At 37.7% G+C, this 22,113-nt stretch overlaps 2 protein-coding genes across 4 annotated transcripts in view; one reads left to right on the top strand and one right to left on the bottom strand.

The window, feature by feature from the left end:
• LRP6 (LDL receptor related protein 6) overlaps window positions 1-18,994 on the top strand; it is a 177,412-nt gene extending 158,418 nt beyond the window's left edge. The window contains exons 18-23 of the mRNA XM_060658349.3: window positions 3,832-4,068; window positions 4,554-4,664; window positions 9,150-9,380; window positions 10,632-10,768; window positions 11,441-11,538; window positions 13,603-18,994. Coding sequence (XP_060514332.1) covers window positions 3,832-4,068; window positions 4,554-4,664; window positions 9,150-9,380; window positions 10,632-10,768; window positions 11,441-11,538; window positions 13,603-13,897 — 1,109 coding nt within the window. The 3' untranslated portion in view covers window positions 13,898-18,994. The remainder of the gene's footprint in view (window positions 1-3,831; window positions 4,069-4,553; window positions 4,665-9,149; window positions 9,381-10,631; window positions 10,769-11,440; window positions 11,539-13,602) is intronic.
• The window catches only part of BCL2L14 (BCL2 like 14), a 54,020-nt gene continuing 44,369 nt past the window's right edge, over window positions 12,463-22,113 (bottom strand). The window contains exon 6 of one of the 3 annotated variants that reach the window (XM_060658354.3): window positions 12,463-12,665. In XM_060658354.3, coding sequence (XP_060514337.2) covers window positions 12,606-12,665 — 60 coding nt within the window. In that variant the 3' untranslated portion in view covers window positions 12,463-12,605. The remainder of the gene's footprint in view (window positions 12,666-22,113) is intronic. The other 2 variants (XM_060658353.3, XM_060658356.3) reach the window with 2 other exon arrangements.

Raw genomic sequence — 22,113 nt, 5'->3', positions numbered from 1 at the left:
AAAGAGCAATGATATGTTTCCATATCAAGGTGCTAGATTATTATTACTCTACTAAGGCAAATCTTAGAAATGCTTACCTTTATGTAATGATAACATAGATAAAATTGAGTCAAATATACCATCTTCGATTTAGAAAATAAATGTCTTTTAGGGGCGCCTTGGTGGCTCAGTTGGTTAAGCATCCAACTTTGGCTCGGGTCATGACCTCAAGGTTCATGGGTTCAAGCCCCACCTCAAGCTCTGTGCTGACAGCTCTGAGCCTGGAGCCTGCTTCGGATTCTGTGTCTCCCTCGCTCTTTGCCCCTCCCCTGCTCACACTCTGTCTCCCTCTCTCTCTCTCTAAAATAAACATTAAAGAAATTTTTCTTTAAAGAAAATGTCTTTTAAAAGAACTTTGATTTTTTTCGTCATATTTTGTGATTATTTTCAATGTATGTATTAAAATTTTTAAATGCATGTATTACATTAATAAAGCATTTTAACAAATGGGTTACCAACACTCAAGATATACAGTGTGTCATTAAGAAAAGTACCCTGGAGCCCTTTTCCAGCTGGTTCTCTTCCAGAAGTAAGCACTATTCTGATTTTTATCCCCATAATTTAGATTTGTCTGTTCTTGCATTTTATGTAAGGAATAACGATGTATGTATTCTTTTTGTGTCTGATTCTCTTGGTTAATATTTTTGAGATTATTTTTGAGATTCAACCATATAGTGGAATGTATCAGTAGTTTTTTTCTTCTTATTGCTGAGTGGTGTTTCACTGGATAATATGCCACAGTTTTTTCTCATGTTGAGTGACATTTTAATTGTTTTCATTTTTTCTGTTCTTAAGAATAAAACCGTAGTCAGTGTTTGTATACAACTTTTTTTGCGGGGGCGCCTGGCTGGCTCAGTTGGTGTGACTCTTGATCGCAGGGTTGTGAATTTAGGTCCCATGGTGAGTGTAGGGATTACTTAAAATCTTTAAGAAAGTGTGTGTGTGTGTGTGTGTGTGTGTGTGTGTGTGTGTGTGATTTAACATTGATTATACAGTGGAGGTAAATGAAACACAGAATCTTAATTCCTGACCCTCAAGATGTGTTTTCATTTGAGCTCATCTTACCTGTCTCCTTTCGTTTCTCTCTTTACTTTCGTTTGGCTGTTTAGAGTTTGATGACCACTGTTGTATGTTCTGTTTTGTTCTGTTTTGTTTTGCCTCTGTGGCTTTACTTGCGGTACTTCAAAGATGTAGTTCTCTTCTTGCATGCCGTCCTAAGTCTTATTTTTCAAGGAGTGTCTTCTCGTGATCTTTAAACCTTCACTAGCCATTATTGTCCCCGCCCCCCTTTCTCTGAATTGTAACTCTTGTTACCACAGTTTGCCTGACATACAGTTCAGAGTAATGTTGTGTTTTATATTCATTAGTCTCTTTCTCTTCCTAGCCCCAGATTAAATTATAAGCTCTTTAAGGACATGGACCCTATTTTACCTATTTTTATTCTCCACATGATCTAGTATAGTGCTGGATACAAAATAGGCTCAAATTCCCTCTATAAATAATACTTCAAATTCCCCATGTAAAATGTTCACCTGTAATTTGCAGTGTTCTCTAAAGTTTTTTTGTCTGTTTGTCTATTTATTTAAAGACAGAGACAGCATGAGTGGGTGAGGGACAGAGAGAGAGGAGAGAAGGAATCCCAAGCAGGCTCCCAGCTGCCAGCACAGAGCCCAGTGTGGGGCTTAAACCCATGAAGCCATGAGATCATGACCTGAGCCAAAACCAAGAGTCAGGCCCTTAACTGACTGAGCCACCCAGGCGCTGCCCCAGTATTCTCTACTTTAAAGATAAGAGGTTTTCTGATATTAACAAAGTTACATTATCTAGAGAATTTACTAAGAGAGAAGGTTTTAAATGAAGTCCAGGAGCCTGGGATATAAAGGCAATGGGCTAAAACTAGAGAGGCTGTCCTTTTGGTCCTATCTTTTATTTTTAATTATCCCTTTGTGTAGGAAGCTATATGACCTTGGGCAGTCACTTAGTCTCTCTGAGCCTGTTTCCTTATTTGCAAAACAAGGAAATTGGGCTTGAATGGCAATTCTCAAAGTGGCCTTAGCAACTTTTACATTTTTAAAAATTAAAAGGGCCCCAAACAGCTTGTGTTTGCATGGGTTATGTTTATCTATATTTACTGTAGTAGAATTTAAAACCAAGAACTTTAAAAAAATTTGTGAAAAATAATAATAATAAGCGCTTACATGTTCTAAAGTTAAACCTGTTAAGAAAATTATAACTATATTGGAGCCCTTGGGTGACTCGGTTGAGTGCCCCACTCTTGATCTTGGGTAAGGTCATCTCACAGTTTGTGAGTTCAAGCCTGGCATCGGGCTTTCGCTGATGGTGTGGAGCCTGCTTGGGATTCTGTCTCTCCTCTCTGCTCCTCCCCCACTTGTGAGCGTGCACTCTCTCTCTCTCTCAAATACATAAATATTTAAAAATTATTTTTTAAAATTTATAACAATATTTTCTGAAGCAAAGTAATTTTAGTGAGAAATGTGGCATTGTTTTTACATTTTTGTATATCTCTTTTAATGTTAGGCCAGATTCTCATGTCTACTTCTGCATTCAATCTGTTGTAATATGTAGTTTGGGTTGAAATATATGAGGAAATTTAGCCTGAAATGTAGTTGGAAAATAGAAAACTATAATAATAGTCTTTTAAAATAATTATACATATATCTTGAATTCTACACCAGGTATTGACCAGTGGTAGTTTACTGTAGATTTAGTTGCAATGTGGAATTTGAAACCATATGAACTTTCATACTCTCTTAAATTAAAATCCACTGGTCTATTTTGTCCTCTAATTGGATATTTTACCCAGACCTGATTTTGTAACCTTACACTGTGGTCATTTGGAAATACTAGAATTCCAACCAAAAATTCCCAGATCTTCAGATTTTGATGAATTTCATTATTCAATATCAAAAACCCCATGTTTATCTCACTACCAGTCTCATTAGAAAAAACTTTAGGGACACCTGGGTGGCTCAGTCAGCTAAGTGTCTGACTTCAGCTCCAGTCATGATTTCACAGCTTGTGGATTTGAGCCCCGCTTCGGGCACTCTGCTGTCAGTGTGGAGCCTGCTTTGGATCCTCTGTCTCCCTCTCTCTCTGCCCCTCCCCCACGCTCTCCTCTCTCTTCTTTTTCTCTCTCACAAAAATAAACATTAAAAAAGAAAAAAAAAACTTTTAAGTACTGGGAATCTGTCAAACTTACCATGTTAGATACAGATTGTCCAAAATTATAATTTCTGGTTGAAAGCTCCATTGTTACAATATGCTTCAAAAGTACAGTGTTATGATTTTGCCATTATTTTCCTTGAAGTAACAGGCTCACTGGTTCATTTTTTAAAAACTTCCTGCCAAATACCCAAGTGTAAATAACTGTAGTTTATTTGTCAGTTCTTTTAAATTAAAATTAAAATGGTGTTCCATTTTGGGTTGAGTTTACAACTCATAGTGCTTTCCCTAACTTTAAAATATTTAGAGGTTGGTGATTATAGTGATTATTCCTAAATTATGTGTCAGATTATAATGGATTGCAAATAATCCTGCTTGAGTTATAAAATTTGAGAAAACTTCTGCCTTATAGTTTTTGCAAGTTAGTGAATCTAAATGTGGTAGTGTAAAAATTGTACTTCTTCTCTGATTAGTAGGGATAGTTTACAAACTTTATTTATTAAAAAGTGTTTTGCGCATGTTAATATTAAATGAGCTTCACTAGGTGTGTTTGTACCTTTGTGTGACTGTTGTGTTTTTGTCACTCCCCTCCCCCTTGGTCATTTGAAGAACCCCCAACATGTTCTCCTCAGCAGTTTACTTGTTTCACCGGAGAAATTGACTGTATCCCTGTGGCTTGGCGGTGTGATGGGTTTACTGAATGTGAAGACCACAGCGATGAGCTCAATTGCCCTGTATGCTCGGAGTCCCAGTTCCAGTGTGCCAGTGGGCAGTGTATCGATGGTGCCCTCCGATGCAACGGAGATGCAAACTGCCAGGATAAGTCAGATGAGAAGAACTGTGAAGGTATCCAGACTTCCTAGGGCCTGGCTGTGTAGTCTTTTTTTCCCATTAATGTTCAGTTGTTTGAAATTCAGAGTATTGCTTTGGCTCAGTGGTAAGTAGTCCTTGTTTCCAGTGAGCTCTGAAGTAGTGGATTAATTGATTACAATGTAAAATAATTTCACATTTTCCTCTTTGCACTACTAACCTTTAACGTGGTAAAAAATGAGCAAATAAATTCTCTAGAACTTTTTTAGTATCTAGAAATGCACATAGATAGAATTCTTTAATTCTTTACAGAGTAGAGCAAAATAGGAAATTTCCTGCTGGATTTCTTTTTCCACTTTTTTCTCTCTACCAATGGAAATCTCTAGAGAATAATTTTTAAGTTATATTTTAAAGTCTAATTTGTTTTTCATTTGTACCCAGAAAGTACTTTTTGTCTCTTGGCAGAGTTTCACTTTACATGATAGTGAAAATAAGAAAATTGTTTGCATTTTTTTCCCCAGTGCTTTGTTTAATTGATCAATTCCGCTGTTCCAACGGTCAGTGCATTGGAAAACATAAGAAATGTGATCATAATGTGGATTGCAGTGACAAATCAGATGAACTGGATTGTTGTAAGTAGGACTAAAATCTTATATATTACGCTTCTGGGAGACTTTTTAAAATACTTTTTTTCTTTAAAGATGTGTTTCACGGGGCGCCTGGCTGGCTCAGTCGGTTAAGCGTCCGACTTCAGCTCAGGTCGCGATCTCGCAGTCCGTGAGTTCGAGCCCCGCGTCGGGCTCTGGGCTGATGGCTCAGAGCCTGGAGCCTGCTTCTGATTCTGTGTCTCCCTCTCTCTCTGTCCTTCCCCCATTCATGCTCTGTCTCTCTCTCAAAAATAAATAAACGTTAAAAAATTAAAAAAAAAAGATGTGTTTCACTTAGAATTTCCTTATTAAGAAATAAGCATTAAAGTTAAGCTAGTTATTTGTACCAAGATCTTTTATGTTTTGCTTGTAATAATTCCTTAAAGACAGTGGTTTTCTTATGCACAAAGCTCTTCACAGAAACATTTAGGAAAGCATCAGAGAAGAATAAGTATTATTTTGCCACAACTAGAGTTAGGAAATTCTCAAATGATTTAGATATGTAGAAATCAGTTGGTGGCATAAGCTTGAGAGTTTCTGAACATCATTTCTGATGTTTATCATCTCTCATTTTTTTCTAGACATATTTCTACCAGTTTCTCAGTGACTTTAATATAAGCTTCCTTAAAATGTAGCCTGAAGATACTTAGGCCATCTTATACCCCTAGGCCTAAAGACTCTAGGGTACATAACCCATAGTTTCTTCAGGGTTCATAACTATTGACCATGCCCTGACATAAAATATATCCCAAATTGATAAACTTAGTTCTGAGTGGAATTCAGCATAAATCAGATCTACCCTGTCAAACTGGTTTAATGAAATTTAGATAAAATTCATTTAAAAGCTCTTTACTCATAGGTTGCCTGGGTGGCTCAGTCGGTTAAACATCCAACTCTTGATCTTGGCTCAGGTCATGATCTCACAGTTTCATGAGTTCAAGCCCCATGTCAGGCTCTATACTGGCAACACAGAGCCTGCTTGGGATTCTCTCTCTCCCTCTCTCAGAGTCTTTTATGGTTGAGGTTGTAGTAAGAATAGTGATTTTATTTTATTGTTATTTTTTAGTTTACTTATTTTGAGAGAGAGATAGCGTGAGTGGGGGAGAGGCAGAGAACAATGGTGAGAGAGAGACTCCCGAGCAGACTCTGCACTGCCAGCGTAGAGCCCAATGCGGGGCTCGAACTCATGAAACCGTGAGATCATGACCTGAGCTAAAACCAATAGACGCTTAACTGACTGAGCCACCCAGGCACCATAAAAATAGCGATTTTAAAGCCAAGTAGAGATGGATTTGAATTCTGGCTCCACCTCTTACCAGCAAATTATTTATTGTCAGACTTTAGTTTCTTTATCTTTAAAATGAAGATAATGTTTAGCCTGGTGGTTGTGAGAAAATTAAATAACTTAATGTATATAAAATATATAGCTTGGTTCATAGTAGATACTGTTGATTAAGGAGTGTGGTAAATGATACTAAACGTGCTGTTGTAGAGATCTGTACGAGTGGTAGCACAACAGAGCGAGTGGTCAGATCTTCAGGAATAAAAACAGGGTTCATCAAGGAAGACATCTTAGAAAAATGGTGCTTAAAATTGGGTATTGATCAGTGAATAGAGTTAATTGTACAGATAAGTGGAGAGATTGCATTCCAAGCAGAGAGAATATGCTATTCAAAAGCAGAGTGAAACAGGCACCTCTGGGAAACTACATGTAAATGGGATGCCAAAATGTAGGCTATGTCTTGAGGAGGGATATCAGCAAAAGAACATACAGTAAGGGTGAGATCATAGAAGACTCTGCTTTTCTTCTAAAAAGCCCAGAGAGCATCCAGAATAACAGCCATTGACAAACTTAAGTGAAGGACCAGCATGGCTATGTAATTGTGAAAGCTGTAAAAGCAGATGCATTGCCAATATAAGATTAGAGGCAGCTAAATGACACATTGGTTGCTTTCACACTTTTTGGATCACCTCAAGAGGAGTACAAAGATGGGGGTGTACATGTAAATGAGTCATGCGATAGTATATACCTATATTATGTAGAATGTATTCTGAAGTTTTCTGTTTTAAAATGCTTGTTGTAACCCACTAAATTTTTTTCACCATCTAATTACTTGGAGCCTATAATTTAAAAATTCTTAGGAGGCGATTGTAGTTTAGGCAGAAGATGATTATCTAAATCAAGAGGAGCAGTGGTGGTGGAAAGGAAGGGATAGAGTTCAGAGCTATCTCAGAAATAGAGTAAAAAGCGTTTTGTAACCACTTGGATGTAGTTGATAAGTTTAGGTTAACTCATAGGTATCTCACTGAGTGGCTGGAGTCATTAACTAGAGTATGTAGCAGGGACTGAAAACTGAAGGACCATTCCATATCTTGGCTCAGATGTAATGTTTGCCTGATACAGGTTTTTTTTATTAATTTTTAAAATTTAAGTTTAATTTAAATGCTTTTGATTTGCCACAGGTGCCATCATTTATTTATGATCTGCTTTACCCCTGGAATCTAGGAAACATGTCAGATATTGGTGAAGACGACTGCAGTGTAGACAGGTCTCTTCAAAGTTGCTGATGAGCTTATCCCACTGAAGCTATTCAGGAAGTTGTCAATTGTATGGGTCTGTAGCTCAGGAGAGAGATTTGGCCTCTACTGTTAAAGATAATTAAAGCTGAAGCAGTAGATGAAGTCTCTCAGGGAGAGTTACGTAGAAGAGGAAAATAGTAGAAGATAGAAGGAAGTCTGGCAAGCACCTGCACCTAAGAGGCAACAGAAGAGAAGGAAGCCAACAAAAGGAAACAGAAAAAAGAAGAATCAGAGACAGTAAAATTAAGAGAGTGGTATCTTGGAAGGATACTGTTTAGACATTTTTGAGAAGAAAACATAGAGCCAGCAGCATTGAATGTTTAGAGAGGTCAGTAAGATGAAGAGTTAGTGAAAATGGCAAATAGGAGAACTCTGACCTTTGCCAGACTAGTTTCACTGTGGCGATGAGGATAGGAGCCTGATTTCAGTGAGTTAGGATGTGACCCAGAGACTAAGCATTGGAGATAGTGAATATAAACTATTCTGTCTTGACGCTTGGCCTTAGAAAGCAATGCCAAGGCACTGGAAGGGAGTACGATAGATGGCTGCTCACAAGGACTGGGGAGGATCTGTACCCCAGAGTCCACAGACAAAATATGTAACTGACAGCCCCTGCATATTTTGTAATTTAATGATATCATTTTCTTTCATTTCTTTTATTTAATCTATTAGGGGCTGAATTTAACTCTGTGGGTGGGAGATTTAAGGTAAGATGAAGCAGAAGGAAGGTTTTTTAAAAGATCTGCAGTTGCGAGATACAGTCTGACTATTCGGAATGGAAGGAATTTCCTTCTAAATAGAAGAGTAATACTCTAAATCTGATGAGGCCTTTTGCTATTTCCCTCTACCTGTAATATTGATGCCACCTGCTTCTAAAGCCTTAGATAGCTCAGGGATCTGATGAAGGTGAATGCCACGGGCAGGGTCTTCCTCTGGTTCTCTCATGCTCTCACCTTTCTAAGTCCCGCACTCAGGTACCAGACACCTTATGTTTCTTGCCCTCACTAGACTTACCCTGAAGGTACCAGCATATTGGGCCTGAGAGCTAATGTTCATCTTTAGCTTCTCATCTCCCTTCACCAGGCCTATATGTCACTTTTCAAACCTAAAATCAGGCTCAGAGCTCGTGCCTTGCTGGTGCAGAGTTGGCTTCTTTGTTATTCCATTTAAAACATTTGACGACTTTTCTAGGTACATCCCTTTTGGCCCTAAAATTTTCTCTGAAATTTCAAAATAACCCTGTTATTTTATGATATACAAAATGAAGTAGGATGAGGCACCTGGCTGGCTCAGTTGGAGGAGCATGCGACTCTTGATCTCGGGGTCAGGAGTTCGAGCCCCATGTTGGGTGTAGAGATTACTTAAATAAATAAATAATTTTAAAAAATAAGGTAGGATGGGGCGCCTGGGTGGCTCAGTCAGTTGAGCGTCTGACTTCGGCTCAGGTCATGATCTCGTGGTCTGTGAGTTCGAGCCCCATGTCGGGCTCTGTGCTGTCAGCTCAGAACCTGGAGCCTGCTTCGGATTCCGTTGTCTCCCTCTCTCTCTGCCCCTCCCCCGCTCATGCTCTGTCTGTCTCTCTCTCTCTCTTTCTCTCTCTCTCTGTCAAAAATAAATAAACATTAAAAAAAATAATAAAGTAGGATAAATTTTAACTGTCTCTGTATTAAAGCTTAATGATTAACTATAACTCACTTACATCTTTGTTATCAGTTTGCAGATATACTTCTCAGTGTATTGTTTTATTTCTATCTTTGCTTAAGGATAGTTCATTTTGATTTCTAATGGTATTTATATACCCATAGGGCATGGTGTACATGTATTCATAATAACTATTTTGAGTCTGCAGTTGTTTCTCCATTATATAACTGTACTGCATTCTCATTTTAGATCCAACTGAGGAACCAGCTCCACAGGCCACCAATACAGTTGGTTCAGTTATTGGAGTAATTGTCACCATTTTTGTGTCTGGAACCATATACTTCATCTGCCAGAGAATGTTGTGTCCACGTATGAAGGGAGATGGGGAAACCATGACTAATGACTATGTAGTTCATGGACCAGCTTCTGTGCCCCTTGGTTATGTGCCACACCCAAGTTCTTTGTCAGGATCTCTTCCAGGTGAGCTAAGACTGATCCATTGGGAATCAAGTCTTGGGTCCTAGCAACATTGCCAAATTTCCTTTATAGAAACAAGATACTGCCTAGAGTCTGTTTCAAACTAGACTCCTTTGGGTTTAAAAAATTATAAGAATAAATATTTTACTTTTAGCACTCTTTATACAGAAGATCTTAGACCTTAGTAGAAATTGTCCAAAAAATATAAAGCAAATACATACACATTTATATACACTGATTGCATTTACTGCATGCACTACATATACTGTATTTCTGGATGTACTCTACTGAAAGTGAAAGCTAGACATTTGGTAAAGCGTCATAAACCACAAGTCCTTTAGGTGCACTATTAGGAGACCTCAGGACCACTGAGGACAGGAATTGAAGGTGCAAAAAAATAGATTAGGATTCCTTTTCAGCAAACAAAGATTTGGAAATAGCTGGGTTGATAGCAGGTTTGTTTTGGCATAGCCAAGTAGCCAGAAATTCTGTGTACTTGAGTAGACGATATTGCTCTAGCAAAATACAGCTTTCTTGTAGTGCTTTCTGGTGCCCATAGTGAAAAGACCCCCCCCCCCCCCCATTATTTTAATGAATATGGAGAAGGAGTTACAGGGCAAAAGCTGTCAGAAAATAAGAACTTATTCTGGGTGTAACTCTAAGTAAACAGGATTTTGAAACTGTTAATGATAATGATTCCTTATTTTGCTATACTTATTTTCAGTTAGTGGAATATGGGAAGTAACTTGGGAAAAAATAGAATTCTGGCATTGGTGGTTGTGATTCCAACAACATTTGCATACATTAGATGAAAAAGATGAAAAATCTCCCATACTTTGTATTCATGCCCTTAAAAGTGGATTTAGTTTCCTTTTGAGCAAATCTCTTGTTTAATCTACCCTGCTTTACAGCCTCCACTCTCCATAGGCCTTTTCTTCTGCAAATCCTCTAAAGTTGAAAACTTCTTGTTTTGAAGAGTGCTGCTTCTATCCTTGGGGGGAAGGGATGGGAGCTATTCTTGGCCTTGTTCTAGGCCAGCTCTCAGTGGAAGTGTTCACTTCTAGAGAACATTTGTTTCCCTTCTGCATTAAGCATTTTCAATTATTGTTAGGAAACGAGAGCACAAATTGTTTTAAAATCAAACTATTTGGCTATTGGTATTTGTAATCCTAGTATTAAATAAAAATATTTTATACATAAAAATAATTTGTATAGATCTTAATCATCTTCAGTATTTATCCTCCTTCATTTTAGGAATGTCTCGAGGTAAATCAATGATCAGCTCCCTCAGTATCATGGGGGGGAGCAGTGGACCCCCTTATGACCGAGCTCATGTCACAGGAGCATCATCAAGTAGTTCTTCAAGCACCAAAGGCACTTACTTCCCTGCAGTAAGCAGTCTGTTTTCCTTTGTTTCACTTTGAATGCTAAGATAAATAGGATCCTAGACTTTTAACTTCTTTAAATGTGAGTGCTTAGTGATGGTAACTTAGAAAGTTTTTTAGTATACTATTTAGGCATATAAGGCTCCTAGGAAAGATTTGCCACCACCATGCAAGCACTTTTAAAGTCTTTAAGTTTACTGTGTATTAACCAGCATATTTGAAGGCACTAGACAGTAATTTCATATTTTGGGTAAAAGTAGAACTACTAAATAGTATCTCCTGAGAGACTTAGGATGACCTTCATTCTGTAACCTCCCAAAAAAGGAAGCATGCCTGTTATTTCTCCTAAGTCAGTGATTTTTCTCTAAACGTTTATAATTTTAAAAAATCAGAACCCTATTGTGCTGAACTTAAACCAGTGACTTACAGATTATAGATTTTCTGCTTATTACCTTGCACTGTTTAGCCATGATGAAATTGTATCTTAAGGAGTAGAGAGCCCCACTCCTGAAGCACTATTTGAGGTCAGTTCTTTGAAAGAAAGATTGTGCTAACTGTGTAAGGGAAAGGAATACAAACAGATGAAGGAAGAGAGTGTAAAGAAAGTCTAATGGTCTTTATCTGGCATTATTATTATTGTAATAATTATTGTAATAATTTAATTATTGTTCCATTTAGATTTTGAACCCTCCGCCATCCCCAGCCACAGAGCGATCACATTACACTATGGAATTTGGTTATTCTTCAAATAGTCCTTCCACTCATAGGTCCTACAGGTAAGATAAGTGGAAGTATTTATTAGAAGAAAGAAGTAGTGGGTTTGATGTAGCCCTACATAAATAGATGATGAGAGAGATTAGGCATCTTGTCTTGATAATGCTGATGTTGTCCCTACCGCACATCCTTTTCTTTTCAGGCATTACACATTTTTTTAGAGAGAGTCACAAGTGTTGACTTTATAATAATGAAGTAGAGTCAGCTCCCAACACTGCTTTGGCAGTATTGTAAGGAAAAGTTACCCACCAAAATAACTGATTACAAAATAGGCTACTGCTCAGGTTAGCTTTGTTTGGTGGCCTAGGAATGGAATATTGGCATAGGACTGGAGTTCAAAGAGTTGTGAGAGCTGTAAAATTGCAGGGGTGCAAAGAGCACAGAATTTGAGAGAAGTTGGGAGAAGCTTAAGTTCAGCCCTTGCTTCAGTATTACACCATCTGGAATGAAAAATTCTTCATAAAGTTGCCTGGAATAAATCACAACTCACTAAAATAAATGAAATCTATTTGTAAGACAAAATGGGGACATTTTCCCCTTGTGCTGATTTGTGTCTGTAGAGCATGTTAAGCAGGAGAAGGACTAGTGTTTACCTTACTCTTTCCATCTTGTTTCAAAGGCCAGCAGAAAGTCAGCGGCTTGATACTCTGTGTAAACCTAGTGCTGTGTTTATCAGTGTCCCTCAAGTGCCTATTATCTTCTAGATAAGTGTTTCCTAGACTTCCAGTCAAATTGCCCTGATAAAACCGTACAGATAGGTAGAAATCAAGTGAAACTGTTGATAGTATCTTACTCAGAATTCCCATTTCAGTTTATATACATAAGATTAAGGCCTGATTCTGAGCTGATATTTTTGTGTTTTATTGTAAATTGCTTTCCTTGCCACTAGTTTGTTCTAAAAAGCCGAAAGAGAAAGCAGAAACCTCAAAACTGAAAAAAACAAAATGAAAGACCCCAAATTTTTATTTTTAAAAAGTTATTTCTTTAAATTGAATAAAACATTGTTTCATTAAAATGAACATAATTGCATCAAAAACATTTCTTACTTGACCATTTCCCACGTCTCAAATTAAGCCCAGTTTCTTTCTTCTGAGTCACTTTTCATCATTTGTTGAGATTCTTGTCTGAACTGGAATGTAAAAGAATTTTGTTGATTTTCTTTCCTTTTTTCCTAGCTTTTTTTTTTTTTTTTTTTTTTTTTTAACATGAAAATGGAAGTGTTTGGCCTTCTAGTTGAGCCTAGAATGTTCATCAAGGCTCAAACCTGATTGGACAGAAAGATAAAACCTAAAAAGTGCTATGACCTCATGTCAATATTGGTAGTAAAACCGCTTGAGAACCTGCTCAGCAGGTCGTGTAACCTTTAGCCATTTGTTTTGAGACCAACCCTGGGTGCTAGCAGATGGTTTCTGTGTTGGGATGGGGTCTTGTGGCACACTCTGTAGCACTGGGTGTTTAGTGGATTGTTACCTCAGCTTTGCACGTGCTCTTGCCCCTCTTTTGTCACTTTGGTGACGGAGTATATAAAGAAACCTTGATTGGGATAAATATGAAATAAGATCAGCTTTACTATATTTCAAATGTAAATGCTACATGAAGTTACAGATAGAAGTAGAAGTGAGAGCTAGCACTTTGAAATGAGCGCTTCCTTTCACTAGTGTGTTCATCTCTTTTCAATGCCTTTTTTATTAGTTAGCCATGCTGCAAACTTGCTGAACTTGAAAAGGCAGAACAACAAGAAATAAATTAGGTCTCAGTTGGTTAAACGTCCGACTTCGGTTTGGGTCATGATCTCAGTTCTTGGGTTTGAGCCCTGCGTCGGGTTGTGCTTGACAGCGCAGAGCCTGGAGCCTGCTGTGAGTTCTGTGTCTCCCTCTCTCTCTCCCCCTCTGTTGCTCATGCTCTGTCTCTCAAAAATAAAGAAACATCAAGAAAATTTTTTTTAATTGTAGTAGTGTATGATCTTCAACCTGAAGTTTACATCTAATACTTCTGTATTCTGATAGAGAAGAAACTGCTTTTCTATAAAACTAAGTGTCTGCTTCTTGATCTTCTCCCCCTACCAGCTACAGGCCATATAGCTACCGGCACTTTGCACCCCCTACCACACCCTGCAGCACAGATGTCTGTGACAGTGACTATGCTCCCAGCCGGAGGATGACCTCAGTGGCAACGGCCAAGGGCTACACTAGTGACTTGAACTATGACTCAGAGCCTGTGCCCCCGCCTCCCACGCCCCGAAGCCAATACTTGTCAGCAGAAGAGAACTATGAAAGCTGCCCACCCTCTCCATACACAGAGAGGAGCTACTCTCATCACCTCTACCCACCGCCACCCTCCCCCTGTACAGACTCCTCCTGAGGAGGGGCCCTCCTCCTCTGACTGCCTCCAACGCAAAAATGTAAATACAAATTTGGTTGAGATCTGGAGGGGGGGAGGGAGCTATTGGAGAAAGATGAGGCAGACCATGTACAGTTAAAAATTATAAATGGGGTAGGGAATACTGGAGATATTTGTACAGAAGAAAAGGATATTTATATATTTTCTTAAAACAGCAGATTTGCTGCTTGTGCCATAAAAATTTGTATAAAAAATAAATTTGTACTAAAAGTTTTATTTTTGCAAACTAAATACACAAAGCATGCCTTAAACCCAGTGAAGTGACTGAGTACAAAGGAAACAGGAATAATAAAGGCATCACTGACCAGGAATGTCTGGGCTTTATTAATACCAAAAAAAAGAGAGAGAGAGAGAAAGAAGAAGAAGAAGAAGAAGAAGAAGAAGAAGAAGAAGAAGAAGAAGAAGAAGAAAAATTCACGTCCATCTCAGAGCAGCAAACCATAGATACTTGGAAGTAGCCAAATAGCCTTCATGTTAGCTAACATTTGAGGGCCAATAAGTTTAAGAAATCACAAAAGGAAAAAGAAAAAAAGGTATTAAAACTAACTTTGGACAAAGGGCTTTATTTTCTCTAGGAATCCCATTATTTTAGTGAGGAAAATAGGTCTTTATAAAAATCCCTTCTGGGTGTTGCCATTGGAGGAGATGAGCTGTCCAGTCAGAAGGTGTGGGGCTCTTTGTGTGTGCAAGTCTTCTGTCCCTACCTTAGAACCCACAGCCTCTGTCAGAAGAATTCGTTTTTTCTCTAGGTGTTTTTACCTTGCTTCCTCCCCCAGCAGCTTTGTAGGCCATTTTGCCAAGATATCACGATTTATTCAAAGCTTTTTTATCTGAGGATTGATAAAATGGAATTTTCTAAATTAAGGTTTCATTTTAATATTTCTACTAGCTCTGTTCCTCTGTAGGCTTAGCTCTTCAGTTTGACTGATGTTTTTGCTTAATGATCAAAGGTTAGACATATTAGTGCTCCTCTTCCAAGATTTAATGCTCATTAAAATATCTTTTCACAACACATATAGGCAATGTTTAAGAATTACAAATTTAACCATTATGTTTTGTTGTAAATTAATCATATATCCTTGCAGTACTTTCAGCATATAATACCACAATATGAAATCATTTATATATATATTTTTTTTTCTAGTAAAACATTTAAATATGTTCCAGTTAGAGACAATCTATTTAAAAAGAGAATTTTTTTGTTATCATTAGGTTTTCCCTTTATTAACTGTTGTGACATTTTCATGTTCTTTAGGCCAATTTTTCTGAGTGATGTCTACATACATACCTCTTTTAATGTGTGACGTGACTTTAATATCTTCCTGTTACCCAATGTGAATGTTAGATTGTTTTCAAATTATCCACAAATTATTCTTATAATCACCTCTTATATATTTTTGTGTGTTCTCTCTTATCCTGTTATGGATTAAGATGATTTAACAAATTTAACAATGTGGATTAAATGAGAAGGCCAACCGTTGACTTCTCAGCTGTCAGAACTTGGGTGGAGGGGAGTAACGGAAGGCTCTTCTGCCACCTGCCTGACCTGTGTGGTCCTGGGGCTGCTGCCTCTTCAGCTCTTAGGGCTGACGTGTGGAATGATTCTAGCACTGCTCTGCCACCTTGCCAGAAGTTAGTTTCCTGCTTTTTACATTTTTCCAGCACTTCTCTGCTAAAACTGAATGTGTTTTTAAACTAATGTATTTTTACCTTAACAGATGTTGGTCAGTCAGTTATTTGAATGATTTCTTTCTTTTTTTTTTTTTTTTTTTTAATTCTGTCTTGCTGAGGCCTCTCTGGATTTCAGGGCCCAAGAGAAAACCATGGAAGAAAAGATTCAGACTTTTGGCAGGGGTGAAGTAACTTTATAAGCAATTAAAAATACCTGAGGAAACTTTTTAATGAGAAAAAATGTGGTTTCAGAATAATGCTTAGATTGTCAGGGGCACCTTCTATGAATCAGGTGCCCTTGAGTTTGCATATAAATAAATGGTGATCCATCAGTGTCTTGCATTAACTCTTCCTGTCGGTGGAACAAAGTGCTCACAGTCTAACAGAATGGACACTGGAGTTGCATTCTGTGACACGGGGGCCTCTGACACTTAAATGAAGATGGAAAGGTTAGCAATAACTGGGTATCAATTAGAATTTAAGAATTCTATATGTTTACATTTTTTAATGTGCATCTTTATCTGGTGGGCTTCCCATGTGGAAACTTGCACTATAACGAATTAAGAAGAATATTGCCTTGTTGTATCTCAGTTCAAGTGCTTGTACTGCGATGGCAATGGCCTCTTCTTGCAAAATACTGATTTGTGTGCCAATTTGTTTGAAATTATTTGAAGGCAGTTCCGCTTAATCTCAGGGTCCTCTTTCTTGGGTAGTTGAGATGGATTCTTAATATTGGGGTGGGGGGGTGTACCTTTAAATGAGAGAATTGTCAAAAATCGGGAAAGATTGGCCCTCGGGCTACATGGACAGTTAAGCTTAAGTAACAAACTATCTTGATTAGTATTAAACACAAGAGGTTTAATTGGAAAAACTGAAGATAAAAAATAAACATGAGCACACATCAGGGGGAAAGTGGATAAAGGTTTTGAATTTGATGTATTGCTATATTCACTATCCATGAGGGTAAAATGAATAAAATGTCATTATTTTCCTTAAATACTTAAGTATTTAATTTTGAACACCGGTCTTAAAGCATGTCTAGTTAGTGATGTGATTAAAATTATCTGAGAAATGAACTCTGGCATCGTATACTTTGTGCTTATGTGCTATAGTAGGCTCACCTTCATTGAAGTGGTCTTTTATAACTGTGCTTTTATAACTTTGAACTTGGCTCCTGCAGAACCCTTGTCTTCTGAACAGTGACCCAAGGGGTTTTGCTGCTTAAATCAGATAATGGCATATTCACAAGAAAAAAAAAAAAGCTAAGGGATAGAATTTCTCAGTATTAATTTTTCTTTTGTGAAATATTATTACGCCTTTGACCTTTGCTGCCCCTCTTCTATAGCAGCATACGTGAGATGTCTGTCCAGCAGAACATTAGTTATTTTAACTATCTTAATTTTAATATAACAGTACTTTGAGATATATCAAGAAGTATCTGACACTTGAGAATATCTGTTCTAAAGGGATGATATATATTTAGAAATGAAGACTTTACAGTACATTTTCATCTAATAGGCCAATAATTTGGGGGCAGAGCTTTTGAGCAGTAAAATTTTAGCTTGACTGAGGATTATATATTTGTTCATCATTTTAAAACACTCTAAAGTCAATAATTTGTAGAAGGCCAACTCCAACTTTGATAATACACAAAAATCTCTACCATCTGTGTTAGGTAGCAATTAATTTGGGGGAGAATCTTTTTGTTTTGCCATAAAGGCCTATTAATGAAGACTACTCCAAGTACAGTTAGTAGGTATGGCTTACCTACCTAGCCTGTTAAATGCGTCTGTGTGTGTTTATGTAACCTTATACCAGTAATCCTAGTAGAGACTACTTCTGGTACCAGAGAGGCTTACTGTAGGCAGGTTGGCTCCTCTGTGATAGTTGTGCTAGTCTAGTCAGTCATGTGCCTAGATTTGATTCCTAGAAATGTAGTTTTTAAAATTGCTTTTTCTCTTGCTGAGGGAAAAGTTGCCACTTCATTGATTTGCACGCCGTAAGAGCTTCATATTGGTTACCATTACACATCTAACAAAATTCAGAAGCAAAAATCTTGGGCTTTTCATACCCCAGATATGCCATGCTTTTAATAAGCTTTAAGTCTGTATAATGACATACATCGTATATTTGGGGTGTGGATTTGAGTATGTGAATATCATCAGTTGGCCAACAAATGTTAGGGCATCCACAAATGAGACTATACACTTAAGTGTAGACAGGGACTGAGTCATAAGTTTATAATCAAGTGTTGTTTAAAACATGTTCTCAGAATTCTTAAACTCAGACTTAATTTTATTTGGTATTCCTTTCTTTATCCCGAGCCTGAAATGAGCCAAGAGAAACAACAGATGATTTTAGAAAGTACTGGTAGCATATGTGTGGTTTCTGACTTATGGGATGGCATCATTTTATACTAGTCTCAAAATTTGCCTTTTGAAATTTTCAGTTTCAGGAGATAACATTTTACATTTATAGTTTTTAAATTATGAGCATTGTGAATCCATATACTCAGGATATTTCTGTTGGACTTGATTCTGCATCTCATGAAACTAATAAGCCTGCACCTGAGTAGAAGGGGAGGTAGATTCTTCAGTCTTACTGACGATCCTCACCCTCCTTCAGTCCAGGTAATTTTACTTGGTTTTTCTTTTTCATAAAGCATCCTTAAGCTATTGCTAAGTTTATTGCTGTAAACAATCCTCGTGACTTTACAGATAGAACTATAAACAATGATTTCCTGTACTCAGTATAGATCTAACGAAAACTTTTACATTTCCACCATTATCTAGGGTTTACCCAAAAGTCTACACCAAAGATGTAGAGACAATGTGCTTTTTGCTTATGCTTAACTGTCCATTTTTTTTAAACAAATGTAAGAAGGCCAGGGATATATATATCATATATGTATGATTATCAATGCATAAATATAAATATTAAAAGGAAAAGAAAGTGAATAAATCTAATTTTACATGAAATTAAGTATCTGGGGTTAGTAGGAAAATGTAAAAAGAAGAGGATACCAAGAGCTTAAGCTGGACTAGCCTTATTTGCAAGTGAAGGATCTGGTGCTGCTTTCAGATGTTTATCCTTTGTGTTTTTAAATTTTTTCTTAAGCTTTAATCTTTGTTATTGTCTTAAAGTCAGCTGGTGTTTCTTGTTCATGGACTTTGGTACGATGGTGCTTTGCAAGGATGTATTTATATTTAAATGGCCAACATTTGGTCAGCCCTTGTCCACTATTCACTTCCCCCTTTTTGTAAAATAAGTGCTTTAATTGTAAACTGTATAAAAATACCTTGTATAAATCCCCTTTTGATTATTACAATAAGCTGAGTTGTAACAAATGAAATGTTGATTTTTATAATAAAACAGTGGAAAATAAAAGTGTCAATTCTTTTCAGCAAGAAATTAAAATAGCCGATTGTTCATTGCTGTGACTTGCATTTCAGAGGCAACAAAACCCACTTTTCTTGTTTGTATTTCAAATAAAATACAACTTTGGAAGAGAGGTTTGAGCATAGTTCAGTGCTGCCCATACCTGTGATTGGAAACAGATAATAAGGGAAATATTTTGTGTTTCCTGCTCTTGTTTTCAGTAAACTCCTGGAAGGAGCCCGCTGTAGACTCTGAACCTCCCCCCTCTCGAAATTAGCTTTAAAAATGAACATGGCTCTTCCTGACACAAAGCCCAATATGATACGACGATACCGAAGGAGCCGCAGAATATACCCCTTCAAAATACGCCACTGTGATTCAGGTGGGCACTTTAAAACAGCAAATACAGATAGAGGCTTTCTCTGAGCTCCCCTTGTCTGTCTAAAGACTGATCCTCCAAAAGGAACACAGTTGTCATAAACCATAAATCCCCTCCCTGGGAGCTTGATCAACCAGGGAAAAATGATTCTTATCCCTGGAGAGAAGACTAGGAAAAATAGCCAAACTTCGTCCCGACTGTCACACCTCCCACCTATTCTTCTAAGGACCCATTCATCTTTCCTAAAATCACTTCCTACTTACTCTTCCCTAAGAGGCCTACATCTTCCCTCCCCTTTTCCTATTCATACGGTAGTTAAGCCTGAATTGTAAGCCATCTAGGGGAGTTTCTCACTTTTCCCTGGGTATCTCCCATGTATATGTAAGTTAATACATGTTATTTTCTGTCTGTTTTGTTCATCTGTTTCTTATTACGAGGGTCTCGGCTAAGAGCAGAAGGGTAGACAAAGTTATTATTCTCCCCTACAACATTTAACACGAGAGTGAATGGAAAAACCAGTGAGAACTCACAGCTACTAGATCCCTGCTTGGGTCTAAGTTTGCTGGTTTGATAGGAAGAGAGGAAAGCTTTATTATTTGGCATTAGTTAAGCTCAAACATCAGGGGGTTAAGTGGAACAAATGTTAGTGTAAAGTCTTCTCTCTCAGACTCTTTCTCTTAAGTGAGCTTACCTTGACTTCTTTGCTGACCCCTCCCATTCTTTTCTTTGGAAAACAAAGTTGTGCTGTTCCCAGTGGAGTCCAAGAAAGGAAAGACAGAACCGAGGTTGCTTTGCCTGATTTAAAGGCAGGCTCAAGAGTGGGAAGGACAGTGCAAGTTGTTTTGGACTTTTCTCTACCCAGGTAAGTTTTCTGCTAAGTTAACACGTACAGTCTTTCTTACTTTTAATTCGCGTACAGTTGCAGTATTTCTGCAAATGTCGATTAAAGGATGAATTACTGTTGACAGGGTCCGGGACATGATACCCCAAAATGCGACACATTAGCATAGTGAGTATTTCAAGGAATTCGAGAAATGGCATGTGCAGGAAGAACCCTCTGACCTTTCCCTGAAGCCGGTTGTTAACCCTAATGTGAGAAGTGCCCTCCCTGTACACATAGGTAAGGGGGCATCCTTATCTCAGAAGAGAAAGGGACAAACAGGCCTTGCTAAGTTTGCCCCCATTTATTACACATAGCTCATACTCTTTGTTCTATCATATCTTTCCATGACTTTGCGGTTCTCATCAAACCTAGCATAAAACACAGGTTTAACCATTTCTTTGGGTTTTCATTTCTTTATGAGGGCTCCTGTGTCACTTAAAACTTAAAAGACATTTGTATGCTTTTCTCTTGTTAATCTCTTATGTTACAGGGATCCAACTCAAGAACTTAGAACATACTTTTCCTTTCTTACAATGTGCTCTGATTTCTGGTTCCATTTATTTGTACTACCATGCCGTCTTCATAACACCACCGACCCCACCACCACCTGTCCCCCCCACCCCGAAAATTCTCCACCCAAGATTTGCATTTGTAACTTCAGCTTTCATCACCATATAAAGCCAATCTTTCCCAATTAAGAGACTAAAAATAAAAGATGATTTTGCTAAGATTTGTCCAGCATTTACTGTTGCACCAAGTACTAAATATCCCCTCTGTCTCCCCCTTAATGTAATCAACCAACCGATTAACACCTAAGCTAGACAGGAAACATCCAGTTTGAGTATGAAAAACTCCAGTGCAAAATTTTGATCAGAGGCAGTTGGCAGTGGGTGGAGGGAAAAGGACATTAAGATTGAGATTCTAATCTTTGTTCCATTTTAATTAACTGCCAAGGCATGCCTGAACTCATTTAATCTCTCAGTATTTGTTGGCATAAGGCTCTGATAGAGTTTTCCCAAGTTCTTGGGAAGGACTTGGGAAGGGTTAAGGGAATCAAGTTTTATACAGTGCTGTGATTCTCATGACAGGGCTTTTAAGAACTCAATGTAGATCTGGAGCTATTTATATTTTCTATTATGTCAATTTTTGTCATTTTTGTCTTTCAAGGAATTTGTCCATTTCCTCTTAAGTAGTCAGCTTATTGGCATAAAAGCGTCTCTTATCCTTTCAATGCCTGTTTCCATTTCTGATATTGGTAATTTGTGTCTTGGTCAGTCAAACTGAAGGTGTATTGATATTCTTGATCTTTAAAAAAAAAAAAATCAGCTCTGGAGTGCCTGGGTGGCTCAGTCGGTAAAACGTCCCACTCTTTATTTTGGCTCAGGTCATGAACTCAAGGTTTGTGAGACCGAGCCCTGCATCACTGGACTGTGCTGGGCATGGAGCCTGCTTAAGATTCCCTCCCTCCCTTTCCCTCTGCCCCTCTGCTGCTTGTACTCTCTCTCTAAAAAATAATAACATTTTTTTAAAAATCAGCTCTTGTTCTAATTCCTCTCTGTTGTATGTTCATTTTCTGTTTCATTGTTGTCTGCTCATTATTTCCTTCCTTTAACTTATTTGGATTAAATATGCTAGTTGCTTAAGATAAAAGCTTAAGTCACTGATTTTAGACATTTTTTTTTCTGATAAAAATATTTAAAGCTGTATGTTTCTCTCTATGTATGCTTTAGCCGCATCCCACAAATCTTGGTGTTTTCATTATCATTCAGTTCAAAACACTTTCTAATTTCACTTGTAATTTCTTTGAACCCTAGATTACATAAAAGTATGTTTAATTTCTGAATATTTGGGGATTTTCCAGATACC

The sequence above is a fragment of the Panthera onca genome, chromosome B4 (genome assembly GCF_046562875.1).
Source record: "Panthera onca isolate mPanOnc1 chromosome B4, mPanOnc1 haplotype 2, whole genome shotgun sequence".
Classification (NCBI taxonomy): Eukaryota; Metazoa; Chordata; class Mammalia; order Carnivora; family Felidae; genus Panthera; species Panthera onca.
This window is presented reverse-complemented; position numbering and strand designations above follow the sequence as displayed.